Source organism: Hakea prostrata, chromosome 1 (assembly GCF_041222555.1).
Source record: "Hakea prostrata isolate BN-2017 chromosome 1, UWA_Hpros_2, whole genome shotgun sequence".
Classification (NCBI taxonomy): domain Eukaryota; kingdom Viridiplantae; phylum Streptophyta; class Magnoliopsida; order Proteales; family Proteaceae; genus Hakea; species Hakea prostrata.
Genome location: NC_142600.1, coordinates 24,419,051 through 24,433,829, shown reverse-complemented (window position 1 = coordinate 24,433,829; position 14,779 = coordinate 24,419,051). Strand labels below are relative to the sequence as shown.

Sequence of the window (14,779 nt, the reverse complement as noted above, 5' to 3'; positions counted from 1 at the left end):
GGATTTCTTGATTCTGGTGTGTGAAAATCAGTAGACCTTGTATGTTGGATGCTAAGTATAGTACAAAAACCCTCCCATCGCCATGGATGTTTGGATCCCCCTCTCGTATTTCCCAATTTGTTATGATGCCATCTATCGCGTTGTGTCTATGCATATCTCATCCCCGTTGCTAACCTTTAGCTACAGCTGGCTACCCCAGCACCATCTCCTGCGGGTAGCTAATCCCCTTGTACTTGAACAAAAGAAGCCCTTGTCCTTGGGGCTCCCCTTATGCAACCGATCATCCGGTATGGTCCGCTAGAATAACATAGTGAGATTTCCCGGTGTGGTTGATTGCATTTTATTGAAATGCACTTCTCTATCTTCTCTAATTAGAGACAGAGATTGATTTGCTTCCGCGGTCCCTGGTGGCTTTAAATGTAATTCATCTATCTATTTGTTTATGTAAGACAACACACTTCAGGGGTCGCTTTCCGAAGATTATTACAGTCGGTTTCCCAATTGGCAAAGCGTAATACTTATAATGAAAAATAGCCACCTTAGCATAGATTTGTCAAGGTTTGAGTGGTAGAACAGATTTAAACAGAACTCAAATATATTTGAAAAAGGCAACAGTTCAGTTCGAAGTCATATTGGTCCTGCCGTCCAAATCCTCCGCCCCGCGCCATGTGAAAAAAAGGTGCCAAGTTGAATCCCACTGCTTTGTTGGTATGCGTGGAGGTTAAACTTCTGTACAATGCATAATTGAGATCGTCCTTGGCCTCATGAAGGGAGATTTACCATTATCAAGTCGCGGAAGAATATGTAAGCCCAACTCATGCATTATCATTAGATACCTAACCTCTTTGAGTTAAAAATCTAATCAGAATATAAGCGAAAAATCCACGTTTTTTTTTTTTTTTGCGTTTTTTAACTAAGAATTTATATGGGGGGGGGGTTTTTTTTTTTTTTTTTGGGTGGGGGGGGGGCCCCCCCCCCCCCCCCCCCGGGGGGGGGCGTTTCCGCCTACTAGTCTCCATTGATCAAATGTCAAAGCAACGTTCAGAATTCAAATGGGAAAGAATTTTGGGAAAAAATTTTGGAACAAATTTCAGTCGGTAATATCAACTGCAAATGAAGAGCTACAGAGATAGCTCGAAGTAGCTGAATAATGGAAGAAGATCGATAAGAAATTATGATGGGTTGCATATTTTAGGGTTCTTGGTTTCATTCTTGTTGCTCAACGATTAATCAGAAAGTTGTCTGTCTCCTTTGTAATTTTCTGACACTAGATGAAGTCCTCTGAGAAACAAAGAGAGGGAAGAAAAGCAAAGATTCCTGTGATTCCGAACTTCAGGACTGCCGGTGCCATTCTGGAACAACTCCTGTAAGTGTGCGAAAAACGTAAAGGACCAAGAGCGGTGTCATCGACAATTTGCGTTGCTTGGGTGGCGTAAATGTTTGGGGTTTCGTACGGTGAGCTCTTCCTCATAGTTGGAGCGGCCGCTGCTCTAATTGGTGGGTCTCTCGTTCAATTTCAATCCCCGATCCAATATAGAGCATTTCATTTTCTTCGGATGTCTTCTTCTTTTTATTATTATTTCTTTTATTCTAGTGTTTTCTTGAAAATCCTTCTCTTTCCCCCCTTCTGGTGGCTTTCTGTTCCTTCGTTAGCTTTAAAATGAATGAATTGGATTTTATTTTTGTCGATGATTTAAGGTCCCAAGGATCTCCCAATTATCTCCAGAACAGTAGGAAGGTTAGCTGGCAGAGCGATCGGGTACGTTCAACTTGCTCGGGGCCAGCTTGAAAATGTTTTACAGGAGTCTCAAGTTAACCAGGTATTGTTTTGTCTTTTAATTCAGCAAGTATGGTAATTGTGGCCTAAGCAAAGCTGAAACTGTCATTGATCAATGCCTTGGGTCCTTAAGTTAATGGAATCCATACACCCCAGGGATTGTAATCTTGGGTACTTCCACTGCTTACTTCTGGGGAACTAATTGTTCACTCCAAATTTTATGTTGTATCGACCAGCTTCTAGGCCGGGCCGCTTCTTCAAACAGCGGCTAAAGCCATGTCCTGGTTTCTTGCTTTAGGCATAGATGCAAACCCCTTATTCAAATATCAAAATTAGAAGCTAGCCACAATGCAGCCCTGGTGCCCTTTTCTCCCAGTGAACTACTGTGCAGTATTAGCATCTTCTACATTGCTGGATTTTTCCATCTCTATTTCCCCCTCCCCCTCTTTAATAACGCCCTAATGTCTCTTTCACCAGATAAAATTTTCAGCATTTTGTAAGGACCATCATATCTCTGAAAATGTAGTTTACATGTTCTTCTTTACCTTGTAGGTACACAAAGAACTTAAAGAGACCATGGAACAACTAGAAGCAATCCGTCAAGAACTCCGAAGTGTGTCTATCATGAACCCGGTTTCATTGACTCGTAAGCTAACAGAGAACCCAGAGCCTCCTCCTTCAATTAGCAGTGGTATTACCATTCTCTCTGTGTCTGCATTCCTCTGTATTTCAATAGTTCTTTTCTTTTATTTCAACTACTGCTGCTTCATTTTACTGAAGTTTTCTACAAGCGACTTTGTTGTTCAAGTGGTTTAAATTTTTTATACATAATTCATTTGTCGGTTACTAGGTGATGATGTGTCTAAGGAGCCTGGTGGAGAGAATAGGTCGCCAAATACCATTCCAAAGGTGTTGGTTTGGAATCTGATTGTTATTTACCTGTGTCATTTCTTTTTGTAGAAGCTGATTATTACTTATGTTGTTTATTTCCGTGGAAAATTTTCTGCCTTTTTTTACTGTATGCATCACTTCTCAGGATTATGGTTTTAAAACCTCAGTTTCAGCTGATCTTCACAGCCAAGCAACTATTTATGATAGATTGGCTGCATCCCCAGCTCTAAGAACTGCCTCTTCTAACAGTGGTGGAGATGCTGAAAAGATTTATAATGAAGTTAGTCATTTTAACATCCTTCCTGTCTCTGCTGAAAGCGCTGGTTTGCTACCAAGTCCCAAGGGTAATGAGCCGTCTTATAACTTTGTAATATTGCAGATTTCATAGTTGGATGCATTAGTTAGACATGGCTTTTAGCATCACCAGTGTCGATGGAAAAATAAAGAGTGGCACCTGGTTAATGTTATAAAATCCATTTTTTCATTTCATTTTCATGTGATCATTCCATCATTTTATCTTATCTTGGTTGTTCAATCTTATCATGATTGGATTGCGATTTTGATGTCATGATGCAATATCAGAGAAGAAATTCTGCCAAGACAAAAGAGAGAGGAGAGGATGAAGAAGAGAGTCGTGTGTTCTCTCCTTCTCCTATAATGCTTTATTTATAATGTAAGTTACAACTCTACACTATTTAGGAAAGTAATATTGATGAGGATTGGAACCCAAACTAAACATAACAAATATCAAGATCTTCACACTCCAGCTCTGACTTGTGCACTAAATAACTTGCTGCCCAAGTTACTTCGACAATTTTTAGACTTCTTTTCAGTCCTATCTTCTACCAAAGGCAGCACTCATCAAGCCAGTTGTATCAGTACTGCAGCCCAACTGGTCCTATTTGAAATGCATGTTCATAACACTATTAGAATGAGGCATCCTCACAGTTGCTTACCTCATCAATTCTATGCCTTTCAGTTTTCAGTCTCCTTTGGGTGTTCTTCAGTTCCAGTCCTCCTTTATTCCTCCTTGGGTTATTCGGTGTGTGTGCCTTGCACCAAATCACCTTTTTTGCTAAACTCGATGCTCAAGGACTCTGATGTATCTTCATTGGTTATTCAGCCACTCAAAAGGTTTATAAATGCTATTATCTGCCTTCTCATTGTCACTATGGTCAATGAACCCTGGGTTACATGGATATGCTCCCTTCTACTCTCCCATGGTACCTCTTTAAGAGGAGTCCTCTAATGATGATGTGGCAATGATTGTCCCTCTTGACAATCCTTTATCATCTCGTTTGGAGCTTGATGAACATCCTTTTATGCAGGGAAAGGGTAAAAACTGAGTACCAACAGAAGATATGGGGAAGGTGTACTCATCCATACTTCCAATCCAAGTCTGCCTATTACATCATCAGACTTAGTAATGTTGATCATTTGATTATTTCTATTGTTTTCTGTAATGGGAAGAGAAGTTGTGTAAAATATCCTTTCTCTCATGTTGTGTGATGATTCCCTTTCTCCATCCTATTGTGTTTTTTGTTTCTTTCTTGCCTTCTCTCTCTCTCTCTCTCTCTCTCTCTGTAGGATATAATGGTGAACTCAAAATGGAAAATGGCCTTGTTAGAGGAAATGCGAGCACTTACGAAAAATGGTACTTTGGATCTTGTCTCCCTTATGACAGAGGACCTGTGGGATGAAAACGGGTTAACATGATTAAGCAAAAAGCTGAGGGAACAATGGATAGGTAAAACAAGATTGGTTGCTTACACAAACATATGGAATCGAATGCTAAGATGCCTTCGCAGGTACTTCAATGCTGAATATCGTCCAAGTTATTCTTGCATGTGATGTCAACTTGGGCAAGAATATATAGCAGCTTGATGTTAAAAATGCTTTTGTCCATTGTGATCTAAAAGAGGAGGTACATTTATGGGTGCTTCCCGAGGATCTCAAGTAACACAACCCACGGGAAGGTGTGCAAGGTAGAGTGACATAGACCAAAAACCTCTACTCTATGTTCTTATAGGAACAAGCTTAAAATGAGCCTAGCAAGGTTGTGGGATGTTCCTGCTGTGAGTGGCTGCCTTGTAGTTCTTGTTGGTGGTGCCACTGTTTCTGTTCAGGTGAATAGGGTCGCAGCCAATATTTGACTTTTGGCGATGTACCCGAGAAGATCTGTGGAGCCCAAGATCAGATTACATGAAGATTTCATTTTGCGGAGATTTAGAAGCTTAGTTTGGTTTCTATTTTAGTTATTCATGCATGTAGCTGAATTATGAAGTCTAGTAAGCTTCAAAAGGCTAATAATTTTTTTTTTTTTCCAGTTTGGAAAGTTTCTATTCATTTTAAAGATTTAGCCAAGCTATAAATAGGCCCTTTGTTAGGACTCTGCAATTGCCTATGTCAAGACCCTACAAATGTCAATGCCTTTGACTGCTATTAACTCACTTCCAGGCCTCTCATTCAATCTCAATGAAAGAAAATAGCGTGGAAAATGAGGGGAAATAATGAAGGGTAATGGGAAACTGAGATTGCAACACAAAAGTGATTCAGAATTAATATATAAAAATTTCCTCACTAACCGGCAAACCCCATTACTGATTTAGAAGTGATTAAATTAGACTGCAAGTGCTAATACCTATCCCTGTGAAATCCCTAGTATACTTGCCCAAGGGTCTTCCCCTCCCTGCGAGCAAGCTTGCCCAAGAAAATACTGCTCAAAGTCAATCCCCCCTTTCTTCCCTCCCCCCCCCCCCCCCCCCCCATGTAGCCTAAATCCTAACTAACCTCCCTTTCCATGTAGGCTAGCATTGGGAGTTGCTGGCCCCAAATAGGATTCAGCCAGCTGTCCCTGTGGTTGATCCTGTCCCCCTACATACATGTCTGGATGGGTTTGATACCATACAAGTACCCCTCAACATTGGTGTCTTAAAAGTAAGATACTTTCATTGCAATAAAAGATTGGACATTTGGAGAAATTGATCTGTATCCTAGTAGCCTCAGTTACTGAGTGAAATCCTTGCTCAACAGCTGAGATAGATGTGGGTGAGAGACCACAGGCTGCGATAGCCCATCCCCCCACCCACTTTCTTCTATCTTCCTTCTAATCCTTCTATGTTATTCTTTTGTATGTAAAATAAAAAAAGATTCCAGTTATTTAATCTTATCTTCATTACTGTTTGAGCCTAGTTGCAAGCGATCTCCCACTTGCTTCTCCAGTTTGAGGCCAATACTTGCATTATAAAGTGTGTATTGTATGTGCTTCAATCCCTGGAGCACGGTTTGGCATGTTCACAAGGCCATGACCACTTTAGGGTACACTAAAAGTAATGCTCATCAGTCTTCATTAAGTGACAGGTGATCACATTGATGTTCTCATTGTATGTTGTTTACATTGCCCTTACTGGGAGTGGCACAACAGAGATGTGAAATTTGAAGTTCTTGGGCTAGAAATTTGAGAACGAAGATATAGGGGAGTTGCGTTACTGCCTCATAATTGCAGGAAAAAAAGCAGTGGTTGCTAGTCCAACGCCAAGGCAGAGTTTTGTGCCATGGCACAGAGTATATGAGTTGCTGTGGGTCAGCACCAGTTCTTCATGATATTGAACTATGATAGCAGATTTGATTCAATATTGTTTATGAATTACAACCCAGTTCAGCATGACAAGACAAAGCATGTGGAAATAAACCATCTTTTCATCAATTAGAAGCTTGATCAAGGAGTTTTTTGTATTCCATTTATTTAGTCTAGTGATCAATTGGCTGATGTTTTTACGAAGTGCATAAGGTTTTTTGTTCTATTTTGTGCATGTGGAGAGTGTGACATCGCACCAACTTGAGGAGGGCTGTTGTAATATGAACTTTATGCCATTTTGAATATTTTTGTGAATTCATGTGGTTCAGAGGGTCTACTTTCAATTACTCTCTTTATCTTCATGTAGTAGAACATGGTTGTGCTTTTTAAAGACACAAGTCATTATTTACCTCCCACCCCCCAAACCAAAAAAAATAATAATAATAATAAAATTTGGACTTCGAAGACTGTTGTTTACTTTGAGGAGTAAGAGATTTACTTGCATATAAAAAAAAAGTTACAAAGAGTTCTGTTAGTTTTGCTAAAAAATTCCTTTTAAAAAATAATCACCTGAGTGACATAATTGAAAGGACTTATGTTTGTTTGTTATATTGTGATTCATAAAAGATCGATTATAGTAAAAAGAATAGCTGGCACATTTTTCTAGTTGTAAGATTATTCCCACTTTACAAGTTATTTCAGAGATTTACCAATAAAAAGGTTACAAAGGTTTTGTTGGTTTTTCTGAAAAGTTGTGATGAAATTTAATCTGCAGGCTTTACACTTGTGGGTACAAGGTAGCTTCTGTTAATGATTCATGTTCCTTTGCACTTGTTGAAGGTTTCCTTCACAATGGGCTGAGACTTAACATGAGCCAAATCCCATGACCCTTTTTGGTGCGTTTTGTGCTTTGTGTTGTGTATATTTGCTTACTTGCTTTAAATGTCCCAACAGATGATATTAAAGGATCAGATATTGTGCTGGAAGCAATAATAGAAGCAGAGGTGGCCCACAATGCTAAGCACTTTGTTTCACAGCCTCAACAGATACCAAGTCAATGAAAAGGTGGAAAATTCTTTCTCTATCTTCCTCCTCACATGCTATTTTCAGGCTTTCAACATTCCAAATTTAAATACTGGTTCGATTTTGTGAAGCAATATATTTCATCAGTTTCAAATAGGAAAGCTGAAATCTTTAATAATATTTTTGGGACTCAACTGTTAGGAGCATGACTTTGAATACAGACTTTAGTAGTGACATAACCAAAGAAACATAACCTCCTCTTTATCTGCCCAATCAAAAGGATCTTCACCCCAAAAAAAGAAAAATCAGCAGGATAAATCAACCAAAACCAACAACCTTTAAAAAAATCTGAAATAAAAGGAAGTGACCTCTTTTTTAAATTGAGGTCTAGTTCTTTGATTAAGGAGACCAAGTGGGGGGAATTTGTTTACATGTAAAAAACTAAGACCTTATGCAATCTTCATACAAATTCATTGCCATGCTAAACAAAAAAAAAAAAAAAAAAAAAAAAAAAGAATAACGGCCAAAAGCCACTCAGATTAGTAAGTTGAGGAAAATGAAAATTTCCTCTCCCGCAGAATAAATGCACTTGGAAAAAACCGTAGATGGTTCTTTGTGGTGGTACAACAACCAGGAAATCAGTACATGGAAAAGAGGAAGAAGACAGAAGGGACTTGATGGGAGAAAGATTCACTTTAGAGCTCAAGGTAGGATTTAGAATGACCTGCTCTGAGCCTACTAGTTGCAAATTACAAGGACAATGTAACTTAATTACAACTAAACCCAACCAATAATAAAAACATAATAGAAAACTTTGTACACCTATATAATAACACTTGTCCTCAAGCTAAATTCATATACAACCCCGAATGGAACAACCACTAAGAAACACATGTCTGAACAACGCCTTAGTGGACATATCACCAAGTTGATTGCCAAAGTTTACGAGTAGAGTAGAAATTACTTTCTCAATAACACCTCTCATAAAATGGCATTCAACCTCAATTTGTAGTTTGCTCACAAGAAATCAGATTGCTAGCACTGCAAATGGCAGCCTGATTATCACATCTGCAAGGTTTAGTGACTTTAAAGTTTAAAACCGAAGGTTCTGAGTAAAAGATTTCAGCTAGATGGTTTCAGCTTTAGTATGTGTCATAACCTTGTACTTATCCTCTACACTTAACCAAGTTGCTTTTCAATCTGCTTTTTACTCCTCCAGGTGTCAAGATCTCCACCAACAAGTGTATAACATCTAGTAGTAAATCCATGCATGGTTTGAGATCTCGATCTTGATGGGCATCTCGGTTTAACTCGAGCCAACTAAGTGGCCCATCATGGTGGGTTTTAAGGCTTAGTTTGGGCTGGGAATTGGTATTTATCCTATTTTAGGCCTTCTAAACACCGTAGTGATCTTGGATTTATGAGAAAACAAAGTGTAGATATGAGTTACAACTCAACCATAACTTTGAAACTGGTATGCTGAAGAAGTGAACATGTAGACTTGTAAAACATGAAGTACACAACTACTTAAGATAAATGAATGCATAAGGTTTAAACTCAAAAAAGTTAAAACTTCAAAAGTAAATACCAATATGGATGGAAAAAAAAAAAACATTTGACTCCATGAGGTTGCAGCACTTTCAATGGAGTATAATATACATTACAACCATTTCCAAAACCCTAGTATTTCTGATAATATTCAATTTTAGTTTCTTAATTTTTTTTAATTCAGAAAATTCAATAAAAAACTTGTTTCCATGAAAGTGTAAATGAAGCTAAGTTGTGACATATATATTTAATCCACATCCAAACTAGTAGTGTAGGACATAGTTTTTCAAAAAAGTCAAGTTTGGGAAGAACTCTCATCTTGCTTCAAGATTTGCTTTAAAACGGTTAGATCTTTGTTAGGCCCCCAAGATCATGCCATGTGATGGGGAGAGAGAGGGGATTAGTGTGATTAGGGGATTATAAATAGGGGGAAATTGAGAGAAGGCATTAAATGCATATGTGAGTGGTTATTGGGCAGCCTATGGTTGAGGGGCAGCATTGAATGCTATGGGGGTGATTGGCACCGTTAAAACCAGATTATCTTGTCAATTTATTGGTTTGAGTGTTAATTTTGATATTGGATTAGAGGGTTCTTATCAACTGGTGTCAAAGTAGTTTTAGTCCGTGGGAAGTGAAGTGAATATTGGATTATCCATGTTTTCGATGAAGGTGATGTGAAGAAATGGCTTCTTGAAGATGCCATTCTGTTGGGAAAACCATATTGATGATGACCGTAGGTTGGGGGTGGCAATCCAACATTGAATGGAGAGGCTTTAACATGGCTTTATTGGAAGAACTGGCCGGAATTCAATGGGTCATGATTCTCACAGAGGCTGAAGCAGCAAATGCCGGAATTCAATGGGTCATCAACCCTCAAATCCATAGAAGCAGCAAAGGCTGAATTTGCAAAGGAAGCTCTAAAAGATTTCAGTGCCATTTCATGGAGTGAAGGTGTTGCGAATTGAAACAATAGCGACTGAGCATTGGTAGAGTTCTTCACAAGAGGGGAACAAGCAGTCGAAGGCAATGGCAGATGGAAGAAACAACGCTTGGGCTGAGTGTACAAAGGTTGGACGACGAAGCCTTCTTGGATTACAATGGAGGCGACAATAGCAACAGTTGTCGGATTGCAACATTGGCATTGGAGGGACCTGATGCAGAATTGGCAGCATATACAAGGAAAAGAAAAGCCCAATGGTCAAGCCCATCAAAGCCTAAAGATATGATCCAACACAACCCATGGCTTGCATGGGCTAGGACTATTGTAGTGGGTTAAAATGAGCCCATGGTTTCATGGGCTTGGATTACTTTAGTGGGAGAAGACCAGCCCACATATTTTGAACTAAGCCCAAGTCTAGCTTTGAAAAGTCAATAAAAGGAGCTAGTAGAGGGTGTAGTAGGTGGATGTTTCCATTATTGTTTTGACTAGTGGTGTTGTGTAGTTGAGTTATTAATAGGTAGGTGGTGTTAGCTAGTGGTTGGATGTTACCATTAGTGTTTATGTCTCTTTAGAATGCTATATAAAGAGACTTATGTAAGAGGTGACGAAACAACTTATGAAATGAAATCAAATTGCTTGCTAGCATTCCTCCTCTTGGAGAACCCTTGTGTTTGATCAAGGTAGATTGGTGTTCGATCCAATCGATCCACCTTGCGGTGAGAAGCCCGGGTGTTAAAACTCCTTGTGTTTGATCAAGGTAGGTTGGTGTTTGATCCAATCGATCCACCTTGCGGTGTGAAGCCCGGGTGTTACTTTGTTGTCCTTATTGTTCTTTAATTCTCTTATATTGTTCCATCCATTTCTTCTTTATAGTCTACTGCTGTTTTGAAGACCTATTTAGTCCTTGTTCTTAACCAATATCCTTGTTCTACCACTCCGGTTTTCAGCCTACCTTTATAGCTGAATTTTATTTATCTTAAGTCTATCAAATCAGAAGTTGATTCCCTGTGAAAGGTCCTATTTGGCTACTGTTTTGATCATTCAAATACAATACTACATTAGGACCACATTGCAACATGGAGGCTGTCACCGCATTGTTTCCGGCTTCACTTGACCCACGATCGAGAGGAGGTAAGTGTATTAGAGTTGGCGGCGGTAAACTGGGAGGAGTTTTAGGGCTTTCATTGCAGGTGAAGAGAGGAAGAAGACAGGGTGGACCGGGCGGTTGATGAACTGGTTGTGTTTGAGTTAATTTCAGCCTTGTGCTTGGACCGCACAATGCAATTGGGCCAAGTCATTAAATAAAAAATCTAGGCCACAAGGATTTTGCAAATGGTACAACTAGGCTCAAAAGAGGATTAAAAGTCCCAACCCACTACTAAAGCAATATGACCAGAGGCATTTATAGAACATCATTGTTCCTCTTTTTTCTATCTTCAACTCAATGCCTATAGAAGCACGAGTCGTAGTGGCAATGGTTGGGAGGGAAGTACAACCACAACAAATCCACAATTGTACTGCTCTGCCGATTGCCTGCAGGTTCCAACGACGAGTAAGACGATCGCTCATGCGTACTAGCTTGAGAACGAGGTTAGTTCAGCTTTCGATGCTGATCTGTTTCTTGGTTGAGTCAACTCTAGAGTAAGGGTGTCAATTTGGTACCAAAACTGCTAAACCGTACCATACCATTTCAAAATTCAGTACTATTTGTACCGAAACCAAATTTGGGTATTCGGTACGATACGGTTTCGATATGAGGTATCATACAGTCGGTATATACCGTACCGTAATACCTAATACCGAAACTGAATTTCGGTACCGAATTATGTACCATATACCGTAATACCTAATACCGAAACTGGATTTCGGTACTGAATTATGTACCGTATACCGTATAACCCAATACAGTAACACGAAGGGCTTAACTCTTAAGGCATGATAAACCCTAACTTTACTCTTTACTCTTTAGACTTCGTCACTTCGAAGAATCAGAGACAGAGAACAGAGACTCAGATCGTTCTTCACTTCTTCGTTCTTCCTTCCTCCTCCTTTGATTAATTTATTCCTCTCTGTAAGAGTAAGACTGTATATGTGATTGATGATTCTGTGAGCCGCCTTCGTCAGTTCGTCTCGTCTCCAACTCTGCTCTTCTTTGAGATTCTGGCCAATAGGCAGAAGGTTGAAGGTAACTATACAGGTATACATCAGTTGGGGCAATTTGAGGCATATTATTGCTAGGCTAGAGGACAGATGGTTATGTGGTTAATATGCACGATGCACCATACTATCGGTTCTTCATTTGTTGTCAGCGTTTCTCCTGGCCAATATTTCTGAGTATATGCACGATGCACCATACTATCTGTATGAATGTTGGAGGTGGTAGCCAGGATTCAGTGTTTACTCTGTCTTTGTTCCTTTTGTCAAGTAATAAATGATTTTCTGCTTCCTTTGTTGTTCTTATAAATGTTGTACTGATGCATATTGATGGATGATCGCTCGTTGGCAAACTCGATTGGATGCTACTTTAAGTATTGCACCAATTCAGATATAGTCTTAGTTCTGATGGTTTGGCCCTCCAATTCTACAGCTTTTGTATTGTAACTGGTCCTGATTGGGCCGGATTCGCTGGTTTAGATGATGATAATTCCTAGCAAATGGCATTATATCCTGTTTGTATTTCACCCCCACGGAATGAACTTGTAATTCTGCTGTTTTTCAGTTTCATTCTGACTGTCTATTCGTGCGTCTTTATACCTGGGTTTTGCTTGACTGAACCAGTTTATGGAAAGTTGAATCATCCAGCCAAACTATCAGCAGAATTCCATTTTACAAGTTAGCAGATATCCTGTAAAATCTTGTTGCAATTTAAAACAAGTCCTTCTGACAGCTACTGTTAGGTAGCCTTATGAAAGAAATAGCATTACATAGGCTACTAGTATCCTGTGCAACCTTGTAAATCTGTACTCTGTTTTCTTTCCCTATTTGTATTTGCAATCAAGGATTTACTTTCTCACTATGATCCTACTTCCTGCAACTAGATGGTACAAATAAATGTAATTTTATTACCAGATAGGTTAATGTGATAATTCTTACGACCTACTTAAACTATATAAACATTTGAAGAATGCAATAGTACATCTTGTTATGACACTGCTGGAGTTGTTAATCTCATCTAGTTCTTTGCCATGCCTATGTTTTCATTATCTATGTTTTCCAATATTGAATTGTTCAATCTAATTTTATATGGATCATTCTTATCTCTTTAGCTGTTTGTTAGCAACATCCTTGTTTCGGTGCTTTCTGTTGCATTGTTCCTCAATTTTCTCTTCCATGTTTTCCGTGTGTTTAGGCTGTTTTTGTCCTTGTTTCATAATCCATGGTTGGGTATGGAAGTTTTTTGTTTTTCTGAATTCTATGCTGTTAGCATAATATAATGCAAGAGTAACCAAGGAGGGAATGTAGCAAAGTCACTAAACTCTCTTAAGTAAGCTGCAACAGCTCCAATTTATTGGTTGTATCATCCAAATGCAGATCTTCTTTTGTTTTTTCCCAGTTATCTCCCTTGTTCTTTTTGTCTTTTTATTTGACGGTTCCAAAGGCTTATCTTCATTGGTGGTAAAAAGAAATGTTGTCCACAACCTGTTAGTAGCATAGAATTGCACAGGGCAGGGCAGGTTTTGCATTGTATACTTGGTCAACTTGTCTATCGGTCCCTTTCAGTTTGTTTCAAAGGTTACATTTTCAGATATGTTTTCACCTTCTGACAGAGTTTTACCCAATCATTACCCATTCACCATTATATTCTTACTAATTCCAACTGCATCCTCTATGGGAATGGTTTTAAAGATGTGAACCAGTTTTTTCTTCACTTGTTCCTTCTGTAGTTCCACCTGGGGGAAGTTCTCCATTTGGCACTCTTTATGATTCTAATTTTAAACTCATGTAACTTTCTTTTCCTTGCTCTGCAGGTAGAGAGAGTTGATGATCCAGTACGCCATGGTTTTTAATGATTTCAGCTTCCCAATCACAGAACCCATCCCTTGCTTCTACTTTCCCTGCATTTTGCATTGGCTTGTCACTTGCATGAAACAAATTTGGTTTTTTAAAGTGGATCATTTTGTGCTCCTTTTCTTAGACCTACCATGTCAGTTGTGGTAAGCTGTAAGCATGCTTGAAGGCCGAGCTGCAATTTAGGAGTTTGTACCATATTCAAGTATCACTGGTGAATAAGTGAAATTCAAGGCTATCAAGAGGCAGGAGCCATTGTCAATATAACCAAGATCAGAGCACAACTGAGAGCTTCACCCACAGTACATCTATAGATGGACCATGGACTGGGTCTTCCCGAGCCATATGCTCTGTATTAGATGAGTGGGAGGGGTTGTTAAATGATGATGTTGTTAAATGAGTTGTTTAAATACTGTATGATGGATTCAATTCCAGCTCATTTGTTTATTGGCATTTTTTGGGAATGATTGTGCTGGTTTTGCAAGACTTCTGAGGAATCGACCATTTTATATTTTGTAGCTTCCTAAGAAAATTGACGGATAGAATTCTCATTGTTCTCCTTGCTCCATTGACAGGGAATTTACTAAGTAAAACGCAGTGATTATTTGAGGTGGAAGGCAGAGAACAAAATTATGCTAGATGGTGTCATTGTTAATGAGTTGTTAAAAATTTTCATAATTAAAAGAATGGCTTTTATACTGATTCATACCATGACAAAATTAAATCATATACCAAACCGTGCGATTTTTTCGTGCCGATTTTATATCATTTTCATACAGTACTGTTTTTTAAAATACCATTTTCATACTATACTGTATAAATTTGGTACGGTACATTTTTGGTATGAGGTTTTAAATTGACACCCGTACTCTAGAGGGGCTTTCTGGGATTTTTATTCGCGACTGCGCTGATATCTATCCGCGCAGCCGTTATAATTTGACACGTGGCATAGAAAAAATCAACGATTTAGATTCTTTCAAATAGTTTTTATATTTAAAATGTTTTACAAATTATA

The 14,779-nt window shown here is 38.8% G+C and overlaps 1 protein-coding gene across 1 annotated transcript; it reads left to right on the top strand.

Annotated features, from left to right (window-relative positions):
* Positions 1–1,021: 1,021 nt before the first annotated feature.
* LOC149028414 (uncharacterized) lies at positions 1,022–14,546 on the top strand. The gene is made up of 7 exons (XM_089136430.1): positions 1,022–1,497; positions 1,699–1,820; positions 2,330–2,468; positions 2,628–2,686; positions 2,814–3,012; positions 7,200–7,310; positions 13,725–14,546. Exons 1-6 carry the CDS (start codon positions 1,437–1,439, stop codon positions 7,304–7,306), a joined length of 687 nt encoding a protein of 228 aa, XP_088992556.1. The 5' UTR covers positions 1,022–1,436; the 3' UTR covers positions 7,307–7,310; positions 13,725–14,546.
* The last annotated feature ends 233 nt before the right edge of the window (positions 14,547–14,779 follow it).